This window comes from Lichenostomus cassidix, chromosome 2, assembly GCF_008360975.1.
Source record: "Lichenostomus cassidix isolate B80296 chromosome 2, HeHo_3.0, whole genome shotgun sequence".
NCBI lineage: Eukaryota > Metazoa > Chordata > Aves > Passeriformes > Meliphagidae > Lichenostomus > Lichenostomus cassidix.
This window is the reverse complement of record NC_139482.1, coordinates 20,192,372-20,217,365: the sequence shown is the minus strand read 5'-3', so window position 1 is coordinate 20,217,365 and position 24,994 is coordinate 20,192,372. Positions and strand designations below refer to the sequence as shown.

At 39.7% G+C, this 24,994-nt stretch overlaps 1 protein-coding gene across 2 annotated transcripts in view; it reads right to left on the bottom strand.

Annotated features, from left to right (window-relative positions):
- The window catches only part of CUBN (cubilin), a 141,365-nt gene that overhangs the window by 60,635 nt on the left and 55,736 nt on the right, over positions 1–24,994 (bottom strand). For both annotated transcript variants that reach the window (XM_085050605.1, XM_085050606.1), the window contains exons 29-33: positions 17,966–18,147; positions 11,116–11,290; positions 9,314–9,495; positions 3,965–4,121; positions 2,159–2,275 (exon numbers count right to left, since the gene is read on the bottom strand). In XM_085050605.1, the coding sequence (XP_084906731.1) occupies positions 2,159–2,275; positions 3,965–4,121; positions 9,314–9,495; positions 11,116–11,290; positions 17,966–18,147 (813 nt within the window). The remainder of the gene's footprint in view (positions 1–2,158; positions 2,276–3,964; positions 4,122–9,313; positions 9,496–11,115; positions 11,291–17,965; positions 18,148–24,994) is intronic.

The window sequence follows — 24,994 nt, the reverse complement described above, 5'->3', positions numbered from 1 at the left end:
CCATAAAGCATAACATCTGAAGTAGTTTTTTTCCATTATATGTTGAATGAATTTGATGGAAGTGCATTAACCTTTACTGCAAAGGTCCTGGTAAATCTCTTCACCTTTCAGTACATTCTAGTACAATCAAGAAGGACAAGATTTAACGCATATACATGAATCTAGGTTTCCTTGTATCTGGACAGCTTCATTATATACTGAAAACATCAGCAAATAGAACCTGGAAAATCTACAGACATCCAGAAACAAAACTTATTTCTACACATCCATGACCTGCTGTCCCTTTGTGATCTATACCATAGATCCGGACAAATGTGAACTGCTGCTGCCCTGCTCCAGGCTTAGAAAGAGCCGCTTCTTTCATCATATTGCAACATTCCATATTCATCAATTGGACTGGTCAAAGGATCATTAACTACCCTCAGCTATACTTGTACAGAATTGGATTTTCCACACTCTTGCACTGCAGGCTATATCCTAAAAAAGAGGATTTCTGATTCAGGGTATTTTTGACTCCCATACTGCTCTTGCTTGTCTGAGTTAAACAAAGGTGCAGTCCCAGCTGGCAGAAGAGAAGCTGTCCTTGACACTAGTCTGGGAATGAGTTACTACTGGCCTTAGAGCTCCTATGCAGTTTGAGTGGGCCAGAAAGAGTCTCATGATTTAGAAGACAACTAAGTTTTCTCCCACATTGACCAAGCTGAATTTGACACAAATATTTTGCTTCTCACCAGGCCCCACTTAATTGTCTGGCATGAGCTGAAATGACAGCCATGGAGCCAGCACTGCATCCAGCAGGGTGCCACTGACTGGCATTCAGCTGCACACGCGTGTTCCATGCTCCTTTGTGTCCCATCTGCTCAATCAATTACAGCTAGCAATGCAGGTCCTCAGGATATACAGCAAAAAGGAAAAACACAGTGGGTGGCCAGAGCAGGAGACTTGTTGGCCTTCTCAGTAAAGGCAGAGCAGGAACTCTGCTGGGGCCTGCCATTGGTTAAATCTGTGGAATATGGGTAGGCAATGCCATGTATGTATGCTATCTAAGTATGTAGTGCTGTACAACAGCATCAAGAAGCCACGTGCAGCTGCAACATGTGGTGTGGGGTGGTCCTGTTATAAATGGAGGAAGTCACTGCTTCTTATACGGCACTTTTATGGCCTTTCATACTCGCATAATTCAGGAGACAGCAGTCATGTATGAGTTTTCAACATAAATCCAGGAAAAGTTTGTTTTTAAACATAAACTCTGCATAGGTGAGGAACAGCTTTGATGATGTTCTTTTCATGGACATCTTATTTATATCAGTAACTATGCTAAAAAAAACTATTTCTTGTCTCCTGATTTGTGTTTTGGTGTTTTCTTGGCAAATTGATATTTGTTTTATAAATCAGCCAAAGAAACTTATAAATGGGATTGAAACATTCCATGATTTTAACAACAATGGCTAAATATAAAAAGTACAACTGAAGCAGAATAGTTGATACTTAAAATTAGGATACCAGGACACTATTATAGGATTTAACACACACAAATTTTTTTAGGAATCCTATAGACTGTAAAGGTAATAGTGGGTATTAAAGGTAATACCTGTATCTGATGGAAAATATTTGGTGTTTTATGATCAATCATAAATATGTGTAAAATTATGAATAGGTGGGAGTGTATGCACATAACACCAGTTTATTTATATATTTTTGTTTGTATTTGAAATTGAATTTCTGTGTACCTTTTCTCATTTTTCAATCTATTTTTTTAAGGTTAACAGCATAGATTTCATGTAACACAATTCCATCTTGAAAACTCTAGACCAAAATAAGGTCAGCTAAATACAAGTGCTTTAATTATATGTAAACCCTTAGATTTTCTCACTAATGAATCCAATTTCACATAGTATTCAACACCTTATTTATAATTGTAACATTAGGGTCACAGTAAATGGGCTAAGACGACAAAGTTGTAAATTGTTTTCCTCACTAGGCACTAAATCTTTTACAGTGAAATCTGAGTTGTGACAGATTGGGAGAGCCACACTTTCCAATTACCAGGATGCAGAACTTCCTAAAGAAATAAAGGAGGAACTTTGCATTGTTATTACAGAAAAGAAGATGAGGATGTTAGTCATCCCAGCTAACTATAAAAGATGTTTTTACTTACATGGTTCCTGAGCCTGAATAATCCAGCTGCAGTTCTGATTGTTTGGGTATTTGGCAGGATACAGAGGAGAGGAAATTGCTGACCCAACTGAGTCCGACTCTATGAAACTTCCACATGCTTTAGAATGAAACACATATAGGTACATTTATAAATATTTATATGTTAAAATCACCTTTCTAAAATTCTGTAGTGAAAATGAATGCATAAAGTGTAACATGGTACATCAGCGTGAAATGGGGATAAAATTCTCAATATTTTTTAATCAGAAAAAGAGACTTAAGGATTAGCTCCCAGCACTGGGTGCACTTTCTTCATCTGGATCCACAAGCCATACTGCACCTGGCTGACCATCTGAGAGAAGCCATAGTGACTTTAGGCCTGATAGTTTTCTTCTCCTCATAGCCCAGAAGAGAAATCTTGGGGCCAAAATAACTTGGTTCCAGGATAGTGCAATACACCCATTTCTCTGATCATTTGTCTGTTGTGTTGGCAACTCGGAAGAAAAAAATCATAAGTAACTCTCCACAACATTGCAGCACCCAGGGGTAGAACCACATTGCATTGACAGGATCCTCTTGTGAGCTGTGTCAGCAAAACTGCAATTGTGTGAGGTGTTGCACACACATAAGAGCTTGGCTGACTGCAGAACTTTGGCTGACAGTGCTGAGTGCTGCCTCATCTCTAAGCTCAGTGGCTGCTCATAAACTCCCCAGGTCATAGTTTAACACACACCTGCTTTAAACTGCAGGGTGAGGAGGCGTGTACCAAAAAGTGAGATTCATTTATTGTGCTGTGCTGCCTAGAATACAAAACAACAGATGGGGCTTAACTGAGTTTTCTCAGGAAGAGAGAAGATGGGTTGCTAACATCCTGGGCAGGGAGCACTCACTCACCAGTCATGGTTTGTGCAGTACAGAATCCAGTAGGTCTGCTCTGAGAAAGCTGAACACATTAGGCTCTCACAGCTGTTAACCAGAAATTCCTAATTAGGTATCTAACTAGTACCTTAGTAACTGGGGTTTCTGAGATTTTTGGTTGATGCAAAATCCTCCTTTTCTATATAATTTTTCACAATATTTTCAAAGAAAGAAACACTTCTGGGGAAACTACTAATTTATAGTGAAAAGAATCCCGAGACTGAGGAAATGAGGAGAGGAGGAAATGAGAGAAACTGATTTTCTCTGCAAAAATTAAATGTCTGTATCTTAGGGAAAAAAATGTTTCCCAAATTATTGAGAAAAAGTGAAAGCAAATCACCAGTTATCAAATAGTATGTAATTTCATGAAAAATTCTGCCCAGTTGGTGTCATTTTTCATTAAAAAGGAAACCATGTAAAACACCAATTAGTCCCCCACAAATTGAATAGTTGATGTTTGGCAGGGTGTGCAGGCCTGAATCCATGAACTTCATCAACAGCACCACACAGAAATCTTTTATAGCTTTTCAGATTCATGCGCATGGATGGACATATAAAATGTTATTTTGTCACTAGGTCTGTGGAAACTGCCAGTTGCACATTTTTCTCAGGATAGTTATGGACAGCTAACCCTCTAGGGAGGAAAAATAAGAGGTAGCTGATGTGTACTAGATGCCTTGCTATAAAAAGTATGATTTCTTTTTTCCCAGTTGAAGAATTTGAGTTGATCCTCAGACTTTAAATGCTTTAATTTATAATTTGGAAAGATTAGTTTTTGGTAAAGATACACACTGGTGTGCTGTATGTGTGGGAATGACACTTCCCATTATCACCTGTGCTAAAAGACTGTAATTGGATAAATATGAAGTAATGTAAATGACGAAATTACCCTCTGTGAAACGAGCACTGAAGCCCCTGTGCTGGATGGTGTTATCAGAGTGCAATCGGATGTACATCAGATTCCTGGAGGATGTGATAGGGGGAGGATTCTGTGTTCCACAGAGTTTTCTAAGCAGTGGTGCTTCATTGTTAGGACCATCAAATACCTGTTACAAAAAGATCAAATGAAATATTTGGTTTCAATGGGAGTATTAAGACTTTTATTTCATTCCCTCTCTTACGTTTCATATATTTTGATTCTGATATAGTCCTGCTATGCCCAGGGCAAACAAACTGTGCATTGCCTATCTTAAGTGCCAATTTCCAAAAAATGTGTGTATTTCAGGTTGAAGCTACTGTGGCCCTTGTAAGAGAAATGCCTCAAGTAAACATCTTCTTTCATTTGTATTGGGTATTGAAGCAACCCTCATTCAACAATCCATATTTCCCCATACATTTTTTGTATTCTGTTAATGGCTAACATGAGTTCCCATGTAGCTTTTGTTCAATTAAACCCTATATCTTGCCTCAGTCAAGATTTCTAAACTGGCCCTAACATGCAACTGGTGCACCAGTGAGAGCTATGACTCTGGATAAAAGGTCATTACAATTATGTTTTTAAGATACATGTATGCAGCATCAAGGATCAGAGTCCATATATCTATGTTTTATAACAGCTTTAGAGTGCTCAATTACACACATATACATGAAGTGCTATTTAAACAGTGGGTAAAGAAAAAGTTAAAAAAAAAAAAAAGGGGAAGAAAGCAAATATAGGTTTACAAAACTTCACTTTTCATTTTACCACAAATGCCTTCCTTCTCTTTTTTCCCCCCCTACAGCTGATAATTTCGTTTCCTTCCGTTTCACAATCGGGAAGAGAAGGACAGAGAAGTTAGAACTAATGATTTCATAGCTTAAGCAACATCAACATTTTGACAAGTGAAACCACAGAGAAAAATGGCCACAGACTCAGTCTCCCATTAATCCTTCCTAGCACTCCAGCAGAAGTGATTTGTTGCTGCTGTGTTTGGAGCCATGGGACAGTCTCAGAAGTGCCTGGTTTCAGAAGTGAGGAGCATTGGAGTTCCCAGCACAGTTGTATGACCCACAGAGGAAGAGTCTTTGGGCTATTGGGCAGCAACAGCAGTCAAATTCAGTTCCTGTTTCAGCATTTACGCCCTGCCTTCCCATAGGCACATCATTTAATATAATTTTTGGCTCAGCTGGAGAAAAATATGGATTGAAATATGGATAGGAGTACTCGACGATGGAGCCAGGATGCTAAAAGCTATATAAATGCTACAAGATTAGAAGACATGTACTTTATATTGAGATTGTCTTCTTTTACTTCAAAATGCCTCACATTCTATAAAGTCTGTGCAAGGCATCACCAATGAATTAGAAATTTTAACTAGACTGTGTAACACAATGCGATGTTTCTGCCTTTAGTATTCAAAGACCTTTGAGCACACTAGTGAAAAAAATATAAAAACAGCAGCAGAGAGAAAGATGACCTGTCTCAAATAAACCTCAGAGCTGAGAAACAAGGGACAAAACTCCTGCTTAATCCCCTGTCATACCCCACATAGTCAATGCTGTACTCATGAATTAAACATTTGCCTGTAATTCTGTGAACACTAGCTAGCTGTGTGGGATCTTGTGATTGAATATTAAGTCTGTAACGCCTGTTAAAATGAGTACCTGGTAAAGACACCCAAAACCATCCATCCATTCAACCTTTTCTTCTCACTTGGCAGCCTGCCACAATCAGCCCTCTAACACACAGTGTGCAGTGTTTATTCTTCCTTTGCACATATATTCTGTACATAAATCAAACTGCCTGGAGTTAAAAACCACAAACCATGGAATGTGGGGGGAAAGAAAAGTAACTACTAACAAAATAACCCTTGGGAATTACGGCAGTATCTTTCCCTAGACAGTAGTGAGAAGATTTTATCTGAATGCTAGAACCAAGAGCATAGAGAGAGGGCCTGACTGATGCCCTGGTAAAATGCCAGGTTTGATGGATCTGTGAGCCTCTGCCCAGCTGCGGATACAACTAGGAGAATTTCAGGCTTGAAGTTAGATCCGAAACCATAGTATTCATACACTAGCTCAGGAAAGAGCTGTGTCTCTGCAGTTTCTTAAAGTTATTTTAAAAACATCTGAGAAATGCATTTTTGTGGCTGCATGAGTAAGGAAACCCAATGCATCTGCTTACTTGAAAGCCAAGTTTTCAGTTACACTCTGCATAACAGCAATTCCCTTTCCACAGTGAACATAACTGAGTGACTCATTGGCTTCTTCTTCAAATGTGGCCCGAATTTTGCACGAACATGTGACAAAAAGATGTCAATTTTTGTCTTCTGAGCCCAAAAAACTCCACATATTTCTAACTGTTCTCTCTTGAAAGATCCTCTTTGCCAGCACCTGGAATAAATGAAGTCCTGCCTCCTCTGTAGCTCCTAGAAGCTTACATTCATACATTCATGTGTACTGTTTGTTACACTGCAATAGGAAAGAAAAATAACATTTACTTAACCAAACTCACTGGATGGAGCAACTATTTCTACCTCCCTTTTTCAGCACCTTGTGCTACAAGCACTGCCTTCTGAGCCATATCATCCTCGAGTCTCCAAATACTTGAACCTCCTGCTGGCCTGTGCTCCTGGCATACCATCAGATACATTACTGGTTAAACGCAGTCAAAAATACAGCAATTAGTGCATTCACAACTACTTTCCCCCCTTTTCCTTCAAAGAAACAAATTTGTTGTGAGAAACACTCTCCAGATAAAAGCACACAGAAAGGAAATAAAAATTTGCTCATGTATGGTGACAGTGACAACAAAAAACAAAGATCTTATGCTTTCTACATAGTATGACTGAGTTAAGATTAGAGTTATGACTGACTTGAGATTAAAGAAAGGCTGTACACCCTCATTTAGCAGATGAAGAGCTGGTCATCTATTCTGAGAACAAATAAGAAACAGAATCGAGGCACAGAAACAGAGGGCTCAACTAAATTTAGGCAGCTAAACGAATGAAAAATGTGCTCTCTGTGCTCTCTGTGCACTCCTTCCATTGGCTCTAGAGGGAGCTCAGGGCAGTTATCCCGTGATTTACCATCACAGGCTCAGAATACATTTGGCTGAACTCAGATCTCTGCTCAGATTCACCAGTAAAATCACTGAGCAAAACTGAAAAATGCACTGGGCTGTACGGAACAGCAGCACAGCCAAGAAGCAGCAGGCACAAGTATTTTCCCTCCTCCCACTTTGCTCATATAACACATGTGCAATAGAAAATCTTAGAGGTAAAAATTACATTTTCATGTGTTCCCCATAGAAAGGAATTTATGGTAGAAATATTTGAAAAAAAAAAAAATCTTGAGTCATAACACAGGGAAAAATGAGTGTATCTGGAAGGGGGAGGATGAAGGAAAAGACCGTTGGTACACTGAAGGGTGGAGGGAAGCCCCAAGAGAACTCACAGAGCAAATAAAATCCATGCAGATAAGTAAAAATTCAAGGAACAGAAAAGGGTGGAAACACTGTCCTACTCGTACATAGCAGTTGTTCCTATATTAGGGAGAGAAAAACAACCCACCTGCTTCCTTAGCTGCCTGTTTTTTCCATTTGCACAGCTTTTGGAATGCAATTCCTAAACCATTCACAGACACCTACTTACACTTTTCCAGCCTCTCCGTCCCCTCACTCTGTTCTCCTGTGTGTGAGGCATATAGAAAGTCTTGGAACAAGGTGAACACAAATCACATCCAGATATTGGTAAAAGGTGATTCTCCTATTATTGGCGTACCAGGAGCCAAAGAAACCTCATTTACTCCTTTCTTGCCCTGCAGGTTCCCTGCATGAGCACTGAAAAACTCTACCTCATACACCAAAGCCTCAGAGCCCTTCATTATCTCTTGGCTTCAAACCAGCATTCCCCCTCATCAATTTTCAAACCACACTCCACTTGGTGGGCAGTGATTGATGTCTGCATTTAATTTGAGCCTCCAGTTGTGTTTGCACAGCTGGGGCTGATGGGTTACTTCCTTCTTCACCACCCCCAAAAAACCAAAAAGCAGAAACAAACATCAGATAGTTCGAATAACTTTGGAGGATAAGGGGTGTCACTGCACATGGTCTGCAAACTCTGTTCATGCAAAGAGCTTTGGCACAGCTGTCTCCTCAGCCCACTGAGGGATTGATTCTTTTCAGTGACTGAAAACTCAGTGTCCTATCCAGCCTATTAAGGTAATGGGAGACTTGCATCTGTAGCTCCAAGGAGCTCATGGAGCAGAGTACTCCACAAAGTGTTTAGATAGGTGTACACACTCCATTGGCAGCAGGTCTTAAAGAGAAACTTGTATATCAGGCCTTTTCAGATTTAGCCCTTAATTTGTAAATTGTCTTTTTGCACTAATAGAAGTACTACTATCTCAGATGGCCTGTGTTTGTCAGGTACTTTGGCTTTCTACTCCTGTGTGATAACACAGAAGATTTGAAGGTTCGTTTTCAATGGTCCCCTGATGTAGTTCATAATTCAAATAAAATGACATAACCATATTTCCTTATGCTTCATAACCAGAAAAAAAAAAAAAGGAACAGTCATTGTACAAAGACGCTTTGTGGCCAAATGGAATCTTCAGTTCTGCTCAGCAAAATGGGGACACATTTCCTTTTCTTCTGGTTCAGTACAAAAAAGCTTTACGAGGCAATGTTGTTAAAACTGATGCTGTTTTCAAAAGAGTCTCAGTTCCTGCCAAATTGAGTTCTCTGTGAATGACAGTTTATCAAGGAGAGGAAAGCTGGATTCTGGGCTACAGCCACTCTGCTTTATCTGACTAGTACTCATCACACATGCCTTTGTACTGAGTGAAGTGCAATCTGACATCGAGGGTCAGGGTTTCATGTCCTTGTTCCCAAAAGGCCAAGTGGAGACTTGGAGAGCTTTTCGTTGTTGTGAACTGATTGAGCAGCAATTTGAATTTCTGTGACATCAACAAAAGTTCACAAACCAACAGCAATGTGAAGCTTTAAAGAGAGCAGTGGGTCTAATGAAGCAATTAAACAGACAGCTGAGGAGCACCTGAATAGACAGTGCATACATAAAGAAAATCAGCCACCAACAATTCCCCCTGGATGTCGACTCCCCCTCTCCTGAGTTTGTAGCAGAGTGTGGGCAATCTATTCTATATGTCAGCAGTGCATCCTATGGCTTGGATCAAGCTAGTAAACTGCACTCTAAATGGGAAAGGGTGTGATCACAACACTCATCTATGTATCAGGTTATTTTGCAAGCATTTCACCAGACTCATTAAGGAAACTTTTGAAATTTCTTTTGTTACTTACTTCAACATTGTCATAGTTACACAAATTGTGATTTTCAATGTCAAAATCTGTGAAATTCAATAGGACTCTGTGGCTGTGGTCAACTTGGATGACCCAAGAACAATCTGTGTTGTTGTTATAAGGATGAGGATAATTTGGAGAATGGATTTCCCCACTCGTAGCTTGGAAAATACCACCGCAGCCTGAAAAAGACACAATCAGTTTTAATCACAAGCTCTTCTCTTTTATGCTTAGTGAGAGTCCACCTCTATTTTTAAACAAAGAACACATCCTTCTTTATATTTCCTACATTAATCTTTTGTAAGATGAGTGCTACAGTTGTTGAAGCATCCTGGCTGCAACAAAAAGCAATGGAAATTCCTATCAGGAGAGCGTAATATTATTATTATGGTTTAATATGCCACAACAATGCTGTGAGTAAGGCAGCCCCAAGCTGGTAGTAGCTGTTCTAAAGGCTGAAGCATTAGTGCTGCTATTCCTCTATCCCAGACACTGTAAAAGCAATCCAAAATACCGTCCATATGAATGCCACAGACATGGCACACTGAGAAAGCAATGACTAGGCCTAGCTGAGCACTGGGTGAGAAAACTACTTCTATATCAAGGCAGTTGGGAGCTCCTTGTTGCTCATGAGCAGTGCAGCAACTGCAAACCTCAAATTTCTACTTCTCTACCCATGAAGTTGAGGGTTTCCTGAGGACTCCACCCTTAGATACTTCTGGTCAGAACAGCTCTGATGCTCATGAATATCTAAATAGCCTGGAATGATGAATCCTGTGTGGGAAGTACCAGGGCTTTCAACAGAACAAACACAAACAAACAGACTTTTATATCTTTAGAAGGGATGGAGGAGGGAGAAAGAAAGACATTGGGACTGCTGTAGATGGAGGCAGCCTGCTGGAAGGATAAAAAAACTATCCTGTTATTGCATTCTGGTGAGTGGGTATTTTAAAGGCTAGAGGGGGGTTGGAGTACAACAGGCAAGACGTTGTAAAGGGATGAGAAAGCTTCAGGGGGCCTAAGCAGAAATAATAAGCTGCCAGATCTCAGAAGGGGATTAATTCAAAGGACTATTGTAGACTTCTTTTATTAAAAAAAAAAAATCTTGTGCCTTTCTTACAAAACTTGTGAGAGAGGAGAAGTATAAACCTTGACAAATTAATGAATCAGTGTGCTTAATCAAGCAAAACTGTAAGAATTAAAATTTGTATTGCGTCGCTTTTCATTGCAATTATTTTCCAATAATTGGCCTTTTTATAAGAACTCCTGTGTAGAGACGTGTTTGAGTCTTTTAAGCATGTCTCTTCTTTTACTGATTACCAGTAAGGCTATGAACAAATAATCACATTTGGGGTGGAGGGACCTTATAGAGTTCAAGTATTTACTAATCACTCCAAATATTTTTGGAGTCCACTGAGTTCTTCAAGTTAAGCCATGTTGTCAGATATTTTTCAATTACCATTTAAAACCAAAAGCATTCTTCAGTGAATAAAAAACTCTATATGGGTAAGTGGGTGGCAAGAACTGGTAGCATGCAAAACTCCTTTGCTGATTTCAGGAATGTCTTGATTAATTATGTAGAGAAGAAACCCAAACAAAATACATAAATTGGCCTAGACTTCAGCTAATTAGACAATTTTTAACTCTGTGTGTTTTTCAGCATCTCTTAGTGTTACCAAATTCAGCATCACACAAATTCTCCTTCAGCTTTCAGTCCTGTGCTGTTTAACTACTGTAAATGCTTGCTGATCCTCAATCCTCAGACTTCCTGAATTTCTCATGGTATTAACCAGTATACTCACCACCAGGATTTTCTTGCCAGGAGGCATTAAAACCTTTCCCTGTCACTGCTGCATCTGTCTCGAAACGGACAATGGCTGAATTGCCAGTGGTGGAGACTCGCAGTGGGTTCTGTGCTGATCTTGGAACACACAGCTGGGCTAGCCTAGGAGAGAGGAAATCTGGGCCACCATAGACCTAAAAATGGAAGAAATATTGTCAAAGATTTCCAAAGAGAGTGTCTGCCACACAGAGTACATGAGAACTGTTTCATTTCTAGGAGGAAACAACAAACATCTGTAAGTATTGAAAATTATTTGACATTTAAAATGTAAAGCAGCTAATAGAGTTATTTTCTCTGCAGGTTTACTTGGTATCTGAACCACCTGTACACATTTAAAATGAGGATGTCAGAACAGCCTTGCATTAAATAGCATTTTCTGTCTGGGGACTTGGCCACATTCTTCTTCCCTTTCCCTCCAGAATTATCACCTTGTTTCTCTGGGCATATAAACCCAGATTATTTTTTTTGTGTGTGTGTGCTTGTGCAAACAAACGGCTTCTTTTTGCAGGAACCTGTGCTGATGTTTTGCACCATTGATATTTAGAGGCATAGTTAAAGATGACTTCTAAATTTGGGCTAGATTTCATAATTCCTTCTGATAAAACAAAAAACCATTGCAACTTTCTTGACTTCAAGGGCAGAATAAACATCCAAACTACTGTATTTGGGTCAAGTAAATTACATTTTAATAGTATTCTTTGGAAGCTAAGATATATAGCAAACGTACTTGCCACAAAAGACGGGGTTTGGCTTTTAAGAGTAATAATTTCCTACTCAGAAGAGTGTGCCTCAGGCAGTCATAAACCAGAGAACCTCCACTCTCTGACATATCACAGCAGTACTGTGAACTTACAATGCATTTTTAAAACAAGTGAAGTGAATTAGGTGGCAGTGCTAAAGCCTTGTTAACCCTGTTTCTTGTTTTCCAGAAAGGATGTGAGATTTTAGTTTGGACCCGTTTATATCTGGTGGAACTGGCACACCTTCCCTAGTCTTCCCTCTCAAAGCTGAAGAAAACACACAGGGGGCAAATGCTCAGTGCAATTTCCAAATGACATGTGATTTTGCTGCCTAGAGCCCTCAGTGATTGAATTTTCTTGGCTTCTTGCATGCTAATGAAATGGCACCCGATACTAACAGTCTACCACCTTCCATTAGTATGTCCCTGGTAGGACTGCAGCTGCAAAAGTCACCTTGACAGTAACCTTGGATGTGAAAACTATAAAAGAGATACAGCAAACAAAGAATGTGCTGCTGTCTTTCAGCAACTGAACTAATAATAGAAAGATTCTCATTCTATAAGCATATAGTACGTATAAATCCTAAAACTAAACTAGTTAACAGCAAGTTCTAGCAAGAAAAGACCCCAACAACCCAAAACAACAAAAAAACCAACCAATCAAACAAACAACCCCCCCCAAAAAAACCAACCTAAAGCAGAGAATAGGAATATAAGGCAACAAATCCCACCATAATTTTCCAACTAGTAGCACTTCAAGACCACTCCAAAATTTTATTAGCTTGATAAACATCAAAAAAGTCAAAAGAAGCAATCCATGAATCTCTCTCAGAAAGTGACAGTACTGTTAGAAACAGATTTCTGTGTGTCTCTTTTCCTCTGATCACTTTTGGATGAGAGGAAACTCAATATTTTAATAAGCTCTGTCAGACACTTTTTAACCCCAGGAGAAGTTTGGGTTCTGTCCAAGCTAAATAGCTGAGCAAGTCTAACAAAGAGCTGAGCTAGTCCCCCTACCTCCAGGGCTAAGTGTACTGCATTGTTACATAATTTGATTAATTGTGTGCTCACTAACTACTCACAAGGCCTGACAGTGCTCTGATGTTAGAGATATAAGAGGAAAAATCTGGTTTTTAACCGGAAATAAATTCAGTGACTCCGGGTTAATGTGAGACCTCAGGAACTGAGGCTTGCATCCCCAGAAGAAATAAAGAATTAATTTTTCTATAAAAATCACAGCCTGTTAGATGTTCAAAAGACAGTATTTTGCTTTGGTGGCTGATAACACAGGCTTAATAGCTTAAACACTTTTATTTTGACCGAGACAGCACTTTTTTGCATTCTGCAGGGAGGCTGCATGACTTGAATAGATAATGGTTCCTCTGTCCAATCGATCGTCTCAAGGCATTCAAAAGAAGTCAGTATGGATGAAATCACAGCTCAGATTCAGAATCTGTAATGAAGCTGTCACGGTCTGGGGAAGAAGCCTGTTTGTCTGCTGGAAGCTCAGTGTCTTCAGAAAAATCTTACTGCTTGGCTGCTTGTGAGGCCCAGTGACAGCTGCGTTTGCCAGAAGTCTGTTCAAAATGTGAAATTTAAAATGTGTTTGTGGTATATTTCCTGATTCAGAGCCACAGCATGAGATCTAGCAGGAACACATGCTCTTAATCATCTAAACCAGCCCAGGGAAGCGATGTGGCAGGGGAAACAGCAGGAGTTTCTAATATGCATCTAATAAGTCTCATGGACCAGCCTTTCACATCATCCCTGGTGCTCCCTGGGGCCATCTGCACACCATGGGCAAGGGAACCAAACCCAGCTCTGACATAAACCCTGCTGATTTCTGCAGCATTACCTCAGAAATTAATGTGGCCCAAGCTGAACACTTCGAATTGATCTGTTGGGAAAGCATTAAGGATGGGGAAGAAATATTGATGGAAATCTGAAATTTGTGAGTCTCCTTTACATTGTTAACTGTTCAGCAATGGCTTTCTGCACAGTTTCAAAATAAAAAGCAGTCAGAGGTATGCTCTTTAGAGTCAGGAGTGTATTTTCTTATCTCCTTGAGGCCAGTTCAATTAATGAGATGCTTTCATAAGGGCTGGAACAAAAACAAGTTTGAGTGTTTCCATGACAAAAAACAATAAAATATTATATTTGGCTACAAAGAGAAAAACCAATAGTTACCACATGAAAAAAGAAGAGGGAAAAGAGAATGGACGGAAAGAATGAATTCAAGGGTGTGGTTCATAAACAGTGATAGGATGTCTGAACTGAAAATAAAAAAATTAAAAAAAAAAAATCTAGTCTGACCAGAGTACCTGATCCAGAGATAAAGTGGTATTGGATGGCATAGCAGGGCTGCAGGATCCTGCCATAAAGCCCATGGTTTTAATCTGTTCTTATAATTTGCTTCTGCCCCGTTAGCTCTATTTATTGTTAACAGTCAGCATTCCAGAGTTATGAGCAACAGAAAGCTGTTTTTATGCAGTTGGTCACCCTCATGACATAGATTTTCTGGGAATAACACTGATCCCTCCTCAGATATAACTTCCAGCAAAGAGAAAGCCTGGTTGTGACAGAGAATTAAGATTTATGGTAATATCTGATGTTTCTTTATATTTAAATGAGAAGATCAGACTATCTAATAGACTTGGAATTGCAATAGATTGACAGTTTTCCTTCCTTTTCAGCTCAGAGCTACATCTTGCTGAGGCAGAATACATTTATAGTTTACAAAAATCTGGTCCATGCTAAGGAGAAGGTGTCATAATTTATGTGTCATAATGTATTCAAAGCAGACATGGTAATTTTTCTCTATGAATGCATTTTCAATAGAAGCCATTTAAATATTATTTCAACTCTTTCATTGTGTCCAAAATGATGTCTTCTATTTCCATGAAACATTTCTAGGAAACATCTTTAAGAACAATTTAAGTTTGCTTCTGGATGTTTATAAAAGGAATAGAATTTGATGGGGAAGAAAAAAAGACCGTGCAACAGTGTCACAAAAGAACCATGGAGAATGATTAAAGGAGAATGTGTCAAACACTTTAGCCATGGGGATAACATGAGGATTTCACATTAAAAAAAAAATAATGTAACTATTATTGCACAGTTTTAGTGAAGCATATGGCAGGTCCTGGGCTACTGACGTGGAAAGGATGGCTTGTTTAATAGGCATTGTCAAAGGAAAGGGAAGGGAAACGCAGCTTTTTACAAGAACAAGTATGCTTCAGACAAATATGCAAGAGTGAAATACTCAAGAAACTATGGTATAAAGTTAGCAGCAAAGGTGCTGCAATGGGAAATATTTCTTGGAATTTTCCTAAATTCTCTGCCAGGTCAAAGGGATGAGTGTGTTCCCAAGCAAAAGCTAAATGCATCCAGGAGAGCAAATTTTGTGATTACTGGGAAATATTTATTACAAGACAGCTTATTTCAGGTAGCAGACATAATGGGACATGGAGACACAGCAGAGTGCAGAGCTACTTTAGCGCTGACTTTGACTTCCTATTAAAACTGGAAAGTTGTGTGACATGAAAGAAAGCAGGAAATGGTAGAACTCACTGCTCAGAGATAAGGAAAAAGTGAAATCAGGAGAATAACCATGAGAAAAATCAGACTTGAAACCCCAAAGAATACCTAGACAGGATACTTTTGGGAAGATAATGTGGAAGTGAAAGATATTTGGAACCTGAATGATCACTGAAAGACGCTGTATCAAAAGCTCACCAGAAACCTCCCTTTTTTAACTCTGGGAACTTAAATGTGTGCGTGGTTTTCAGCTTGGACATATGTAGACAACTACAGGAAAGATGGCAAGATAAAGCAGCTTCTGAAAAAGGCTAACAATGTTCTTCTTTTGCTCCACGATATCTGAGTCATCACTTGTTCTGTGCAAACTATGTCAATCATCCTATGAATGTATTTTATAACAAAAGCAAGAAAATCTGTATGTGGCAAGGTACATAAAACTCCACCGTGTATCTGCAGTTTGACAGGGGAAGCTCTATGGTGCCAGACAGGACTTTTGTTCTTGCACTATGACATGAACCAGTTTTCCCCAGTAAGCTGACTCATGTTAAGTTATCTGCCAGCAGATCAGAGACAGGTGTTGGGAACGGGATGAACCAAGGTCAGGCAACAAGCAACTCAGAGTGTGCCAATTCTGAAGGCAGGAAGGCAGGGAAGTTCAAACAGCAAGGTGAGCATCTGTGCAGATGAATCAGTATGGCTAGGAAGAAGCAAAACATAGAAACTAAGGAAATGGCAAAGAAGGGAAACCCAAAACCTCAGGTGAATACCTTGCTCAGGAACACAGAGCAACAAACTGCAGGATCCTCTTAAACAGCATCTTTAGGCAGTTAGTGTCCAGCCAGCCACTCAATTGGTTTTAGGCCAGCCACCTTCTCTGTCAAAAAGTTCTCAAACAAATGGTTGCCAGCCATCTGTACCCTTGCTGATCATGACAGCTCCTGAGCAACCATCTGCAGCTGTAGGCATTGTCCTTGGACTATTCAAGAAATGGTCATCCACTGCAGGCTTAGATTGTTTAATGGATTCCTCTGTGCCACAAAGGCATAACTGAAGTTTCCAGACAGATTAACTTCAATCTAGTAATTCTAGGCACAAAGAACAATGAAGGTGTAATAAAACAGACTTCATCAATACCCAAACCAGCCAGTACAGGTCACCTACTAACAGTTTCTGGTGTCAGCAATGTGACATACAGGCACACTTGCCAATGCTTCTGATGGAGAATTCATGGAACAACTTCCTTATACCCAGATCCTACAGACATCCCAAAGTCAATAGGATACTCAAAGCACAGTGTCCATTTGGTAAAGACTTCTACTGCATTGATAAGCTAGAGAAGCCTTTTTTTAGAGAGAGACAATTAGAGTTAAGCTACATCTTTTCTACTCATACAAATTCTTGTCTATCATCTATCTATCTATCTGTCTATCTATCTATTTATCTATCTGTCTGGCAACTGTATATTCAGGACCAGCTTTAGGATGTTGGTTAAGTTTCCAAGAATACTGCTGATTAGTGTGCACTAAGTAACATAGTCTGGAGAAATCAAAGCTACTAATGCGGGAATGGCAGCAGTGCATAGGTGTGGGGGCTGGACAGAAAGTTGTCTAACGGTATGCTGTATCACATCACCCAAGAGAAGAGGAGAAGAAAGGCTGCAGCAGTGGTACAGGTTCTCTTAATCAATCTTTTGGGTTCACTACAAAAACATTAAAATGTCACCCAATGTACTAACATTGATGAAAATTCCCAGAAAGTGCACCTCCATTAGTGATGTCAAACTAATGTGAGAGCAGTCTCGGAAGTCTGTAATTCTGAACAACTTTTACCTGAAATTATTTCCTATCCCTTCTTCCTGTACTGGAAGTCTACTCAACTCTGTTAGCTGAGATTGGTCACCTGTCTGATTACCAACATGAGCAAAAAGATGTCATACATAACAGAGTCATCCAGTCTTATGGGTCTCTTAAAGGTCAGTACATCCTTAGAGGGGTCCCTTTTCTCCTTTTTCCATCACCCTAAGGTGATGGGGACGTTGCTTCTTCTTGTATTCTTTTTTTTCTGAGTGCAAAGATTCTTCATAATTTTCATCACTTAGGATTATAAATCTCCCCACATCCTTAGAAGATCCTACACAAGGTTGCACCTGAGTTATCCCCACAGTGATCCATCATTTTCCTTTACATCGGGAAATTGTCTTCATGGTACAGCACCCTACACTGAGTTCTTTGTGAAAGGTGGGCTTTTTAAGACTGAGTTTTTCAAAGCAGTTTTGTCATGTGTTAGGAAGTGTACAGTGCCTAGCATTATAATTGATTAAGGTAATAGAGACATCAAAGACATGAAAACAAAAAATAATAAGAACATTGTGCCTTCTGTGACAATACCTGTTGAACATAATTGTAACCACAGCAGAAAGGGAAAATTGCAGTAAAATTGTTTCTTCTGCATCTGCAGTTTGGGGTTATCTGTTCCAGACAGAAATGAATATAACCTGTGTATTTTAGAGGAGTAAATCTAATGCTCTTACCTCCAAAACATCATAGCTGCAGTTTGGGTGATATTCAACGTCGAATTCCTGAATGGTGAGTTGAATGCTGCTACCAGGCGCTGTGTGGATGTACCAGATGCATTCCCTATTGCTTGGGTAGCTGCTGGGGTAGCCAGGGCTGTGAAATGAACCAGAAGGGCCAGAAAGTTCTCCTCCACAACCTGACAACACAGCAAAGCAGCCTGTCAGCAAGGAGCTCTGGAAAAACTCACAGACAGCTGTGATAAGGACAGGCAGTAGCACCCATTTCAAAGACAATGTGTTCACTGGGCTGGAGGGTCTGCTCTGTCACAGGGAACCCGGGAAGAGAATGGCAGGCTGGAGCTCTTAGCACTGCCTGTGCAGGAAGTACTTCACCTCCTGTTTTGGTACATTTTGTACCAAACCTCAGCATCTGCTTTGACTGCTGAACTGACTGAGACACAGCAGAAAAGTGACATTTTTTGTATTGGCTTCTAACTTTGTCAGTTCTAGAAAGCTGGATCAGACCCATCCCCAGTTCTTGCTGGCTTCAAATAATACACAAGCTAAGTTAGCATGGGGAGTGCTTTCTATTGTAAAAATGCCATTTCCCACTACTTTAGAAATCATAAAATTAAAGACAATGCAATTTGCCTCAGCCTACTGAGCATGATTACAAGTTGCCAAGTCACAGTGGATAAACCAGCTTTCTGATACTTGGTGTGTTTAATGTCCTTTTTTTTATTCAGTTGTAACTGCGCAATTGTAAGACAAGCCATGTTTGAAAAGTCATGTATTTTCTTTTCAGATAAGAAAGTATTGTCTTAACACCACTCCCCAAACCCTGGGATGACTAAGTTCTTACATAGTGTGAGCTAGATTGGGAAAAAAAAAAAAATTAGCAAAACAATGGATCAAATGCAGGCCCTGGTTTGACAGCACAAAGCAGCTGAACATCTGAGACTAGTTTTATCATTGCTTTATGGAGATGTGGAAAGAATAGCACTAGCCTCTCTTTATTGAATCCCTGGGAAGATGCTATCCCTGACTCAGTCCCCAAGCCCAGGCATAAGCAGGGTGGGAAGGCACAGCAGCCCTCCCAGTATCAAGGCAGATTTAGATCAGCTACATTCAAAGTGAAACCTTACCTTCAGAGAAGCCAGTAGGGCGGCTGTGTATCTGTCACATGCAGAAAGCAAGAGAATTCTGTGTTCAATCTTTTATATGTGTACTGCTCCACCTTCCAGCAGCATTTTTTTTCTCTCTATATCACAAGCCCCCCATAGTGTTTCATTTAGGCACTAATTTTTTGCTTACACAGAATTTATAGGGTCACCCTAGCTTTGTAAGTAATGCTCACACTCCATCAATCTCTTTGGCTCCATCCCCAGAGGGAAGGTTCTATCACATAGCAAAAAATACAAAAAAACCTCAAAAACACCGTCTAACAAACCATGAGCTCTGTATTCCCAGTGGCAAATACTGTGGTATGTCAGAAGTGATAAGTAGCATCTGTATCAGAGCCTTCATTTATAGGAGATATTTTATAACATAAATCAAATAAACTACCCCTTCAACCTGCTCAACTAATGTACACAGATGTGCAAAACTCATCTAATCTCTATTAAATCTAAGAATAATTTACAATTTGAACAAGGTATCTTTGGCCATTCCTCTGCTTAACACCTTTTTTTCAGGAAGCTGTAGATCAAGATCTTCAATTAAGTGCAAATATTTTCCTTAACACCTTTTGAGCCAAACTTGTAGCTGCTAAGTCCCAGAAGCATTTACCATCATCACTAACCATGGGGTCTTTCAGCTTCACACAGAAAACCTGACTTTGGCTTCCTTGTAGTCAGCTTTAAGACTTCTAGGACTGCAAAATACAGATGTATGAGGAGAAAGAGGAGCAGACCTGAAAGGGAGCAAAGCATAAGAACCTATTTTAAGCTAAAAAAGGAGACTTCTAAATACAGATGTGAAGCCATGCCAGCTATGTAACACTGATCTCTGTCAGTCCATCACACAGTATTCACTGGAAAAGCACCTTTTAAACAGAAGAATTCCCACTAATCCAGGTAAACCTTTACAGAGCTGACATTGACTCACAGGGGAATTGGCACAGGCTTAGCAGTTCTCCCTTTCCCCTACCTTGCTGCACACAATGCAGCCAGAGGTGGCTTGCCCTGCACTCACAAAGCTACATTGCCAAGCTGCTGGGCCTCTCAATCTAGGAGCTTTTAAGTATACTTCCAACCAATCTTGCCTTCGGGCCCTGTGGAGAAAAAAGCACTTCCTTCCCCAAGGCTGCCAGCACGCGTAAATGTGAAGCCCCTGAAACTTTGATATCCATGAACATTTCATCAGTGAGGTGGAGAGGAAGAAAGCTTCAGCATAAACCACCACCCCTTTTTATTCCCAGTGCCATTAGAAGATGGCCCAGTTTTCCTCTAAGGAAACCAGGTCGTTGAGGTTTTACAACTGGAGAAAAAAAAGGTGGTGCTGTCGGGGAAGCCTTACAGTGGAATCTGCAGACTTTCTTTCCCCTCAGCAGCCGGAATTACACAGCCACAAAGGACAGACCTCAGGAGGAAAAAGCCGCTTGGCCAGCTTGGGAAACAGAAAGATTTCTCAACAAACAGACTTGATGTCTCGGCTCCTGAGGGGGTGGGAACAGGGAGCAGGGGAGTTTCAGCAGGCGAGAACAAAGCCAATTGCTATTTATCTCAGCCTGAAGAAAGCTGGGAACATTTTAAAACTTAACAGGCAGTTATGACTCAGCTTCTCCTACTAAGAGTTTCCTGATAGCCACAAAAGACATGGTTTTTATTTAACTCGAAATGGCTCAGAGGAGTGGAAAGCTTGTGTGCTCTTCCTTGAGGCACAGACCTTTCTTCCATGCAACCCTTGCAGGTAGCATTCAGATTACTCACACTCGCTCTCCAGAGAGGTTTATATTTCCTCTGAGCTCAATCAACATTCTCTGGAAGCCCATAAGTAAGAAGGTCACACTGTTTTTAATATCCCATTTCTTTTCGTCCAACTAAAAATGTTCCCAGTAAAGGCTTTTTTGCTTGTTTGCTTGGTTGGTTGGTTTTTTTGGTTTTGTTTTTGTATTTTTTTAAATTTGTTTTGTTTTGTTTTAAATGGATTGATTCTTCTTAAGTGCTCCAGTAAAATGGAGGTAAAGGTTAGGTCTCTGAGATTCATTTCTAAGTTGTTGCAAACATTAGAATTACTTGAATTTATACCTAAGCATTCACTGACCAATAGCTGAAATAAGAACTCACTGATCTTTGCAAATATGTGAAATTCACACGTGAATTTTTTTGACTGACCAGCATATGCCACTAGAAACCTCCACAACAGGGCATAAACACTATCTCTCAACTCTCTGGCTAGCTGCCAGGAAGTCTATACATGATGTTTCTGCTATTCATAAGGCTGAAGTAAGAATAAGTTCTCTTGGGCTTTTCTGAAAATATACATGTTAGTTGATTTTTTAAAAAAGATTTACATAAATAAGAGATTAAAACAAATGTTCCAAATTTAAACTCACTTGCTGTATTACAACACCAAAAAGAGAAAACTCAAATAATAATAGAGTAACTTTTAAAAATTGTTACAAAGTTACATGAATAATTAATTATTTGACTACAAATCCTCTCCCAATGTTTGTCTTTGTCTGTGAACATCAAGTAAGATTTCGAGTCTATTCAAATAAATGGAATTTGTGCTGTTTATAGCAACAAAGTAAAAAAATTTGGTCTTTAGGGACAAATAAAAATGCAGAAGCAGAACCTATAAATTGCTGCATTACTTCAGCTCTCACTGAAATAACAGTAAATAATACCAAGCCATTCTGCTCCTAGTGAAACATCTTAAAAAGTTTTTCTCATCACAGTAATACATGGTCTTGCTGTGTGCTGTGAAATGCAGACAGCTGCACTGTGGAAAAGTTTCTTGCGACTGAACTGCATACAGATTATGACCAGTTTGTGCCGAACTCCTTGCACATTTTGGGCATTTCAGCCCTGCAGTTAAAAGAAAGGGGAGATACTCTTTTAGTAGTGTAAAGGTCCTGGAATTCCTTTGAAAAATGCTGAAAACTGCTACCTACTCTGGTGTTAGTTGCTAGGAAATCAAACAACAAACAAAAAACTTAGGACACATATATTTGGTGGTTTTGCTTTCCTCTGACTAAAATCTATGTAGTCATTGAAGATTGTGCAAGGGGTGATTTGCAGATCTTTCCATATTACTGCTTGTCTGGTTAGCAGATGGTGTTCATTAACCAAAGCAGAATCCCTATTCTCATAAATAGTTATAGCTGAACAGAAGTGTTGTAATCTGTGGAAACCTCTATTATTTGCAAAGTTTTCAGATTTATTCATGGGTATGTTTTAGCCACAGGCTAGAAGAATCCCATCCATAAAGGTTAAAGTGAACTGGCACTGTTCCTGTAAAATCAAAGTTAAGGAAATGAAAGGATACAGAGTTTTCCAATTGTGGTACTCATGGTGAAACATTTCAGTACATGTAAACTGACTCTAACTGCAAGGAGCATGTACTATAAATATCTGCCTATAAATATTTGCATACTAATACTTGCATGAAGTATAATTTGATTTGATTCTGAAAAGTTTTGCTTTTTTGGTAGGTTTGGTTATATTGTCCAATGGCTGAAGTGGAATAATTGATGTGATAACGGTTTATGCAAGAAAGTAAAAAATTCAAGTGAGATACTGTTTTGGGTTTTTTCTGCTTTCTGATTTGTTAATATCAGACCCTATTTGTCCTTAGACTTAATGTGACAGAAAGACACTGAAAAGGAATAGTCATTTTTGGAAACTGAACAAATGGCAATTTGTTGCGCAAGAAATCAACAACAGAGTTATGATTCAGGCTTAGAAAATCTCTACCTCAGCTCCCTTGCTGACCTGCAGTGTGATACTCTCTACAGTAATCCTAATGGATGCCTGACAAGTGTTTGCAATGAACAGCTTCTGCATCTTCATCTAACCTCTGTTTCTGTAGTGCTTCCCTGAAGAACTAACAAATTATTTAACATTTGACCTGACACATAGACTGACAATGTGAAACAGAAAGCAGAACAGTGGATGCATATTTGGACTATGCTGACAACGGAAAATTAAATTTATAAGCTCTGTTGATAATCAAGCAGCCAAATGAGTGAGCTTGGAATGAAATGCAGATGTATATATAAAGCAGTGAGCTCCTACATGCACATTGCTTAATAAGGTAAGTGACTGATCTAGGAAATATGTGTCTTCTCAGATATGACAGTTGTCACTGGTGTAATTTTGCACTGAGAGACCTTTGCCCTCTTGGCCTCCTGAATTTTTTTTAAGGAAAGCAATTTGATTGGCATCCCATCTTTGCAATATCCAGACTGTTACTATGAGTTTGTTCTTTCTCAAATGGCCAATATATGCCCCTATATATATTTGCCTATATTAAGCTTCCTAAAATAGAGAAAAAGTAGAATAAGCACCTTGCAGATTCAAGCTTTCCACTGGTCAATAAACCTTTTGAGGCCTTGACTGCAGAAGAAAACATTAGTGATTTAGCCAAGTCAATTCCAAATCCATCCTCATCAATGAAAGCCCCTTAGATGAACACTGTAATTTCAGAACCACAATAATTTTTAAATTGAATTCTCTGCACTAGAGCTTTCTATCACAGCTAAAATTACATACAACACTTTTAAGCAAAAAAATCAGCATTCTCATAAGAACAGTTACTAATTCTGTCTTTGTGAAAGCCTGGTAAAAACAACCACTCTTTAGAATGGGTTTCCTCAGCAGCTGGAAAGATCAGATGCAAATGTTTCAAATCAAAACAGTTTTGGTTCATGTGTGTCAGGAGGGGCTACTCAAATCCAGTATCAGTGAGGTAAGCTTTTGTCTCTTTTTGATGACCTCACAACTGTGAAAAAACTGCTGGGAAGGGTGTCTGAAGCAAACTGTATCAAGCACATAGCAAATATAAATGCTGCTCTCTTTACCATCAAAACATGTGAATGTCCTTGATATATATGTTATAGATGCTTCATAACTGCCAGTTAAGGAGCACATGGACAGCCTGAGAAATAGTTCACAGCAGCTTGAACTCTAGAGCACACACTTGTCACTTGAGCAGAAATAAAAGCTCTTCTCTCAGCAATATATGTAGCTCTGTTATTTTCTTGTCAGGTGAGATGTTACCAGATCTGGGTGTAGATTCCCCTGGGGATTTGCCCTCTGGGAAGAAGGGACACAAATGATTCACTCTGAAATACCCAACTCAAAGGCTGCATCTCTTGATCAGTTCCCCTAGACAATGAGACTTTCTCCAGTGAATTTTTTTATGTACTTGAAAGATTTTCAGAAGGGAGAGGTAACTATAGCACCCCAACCACAAGGACATATCTAATTTTATCCACTCTAGGGCAACCAGACAATGTGACCACCAAGAGTAAGAGGAATAGCCATATTTGTGCATTATACCAATTGAGAAAAAAAGGGAAATTATTGCAGTGAACAAAAAAGATTACAAATGTGGTCAGCTCTGGAGGAACTTGCACTCACATTGCAAGCTGTCAGAAGTCACAGCTGTGACATTCTGAGCCGGCAATGACATTCCCTAGAAGCCAGGCCTATCTGACCCCACAGAGCTGGTCTGCTGCTTAGACACAGCCCCATATTAGCAGTCTGGACCCTGTGCAGCATTAGGGAGGAGTTTAGCGTCCAGGAATTAACAGAAGGGCAGTGCTGTCTGACAGAGAAGTGAATGTCAGTGCAGAAAAGGAGTGCAGAGGGGTGAGAAAGGAGGGAAAGCACAAGAGTGTTTACCATGCAGGCAGATTCTGGAAAGCTTTGAGAGCTTTAGAAAAGCAAGTTAACCCAGCACCATGGCTACTGTATGGAACTGATGTCATCTGGCTGTGCATAAAAGCCTCCGCTTTTTCTTCTTTTGTGCAGCTCCACAATGACGTCACCCCAAAGCACAAGAAGGTACCTTTGTGCTGCAGCCCTTCCCCTCTGG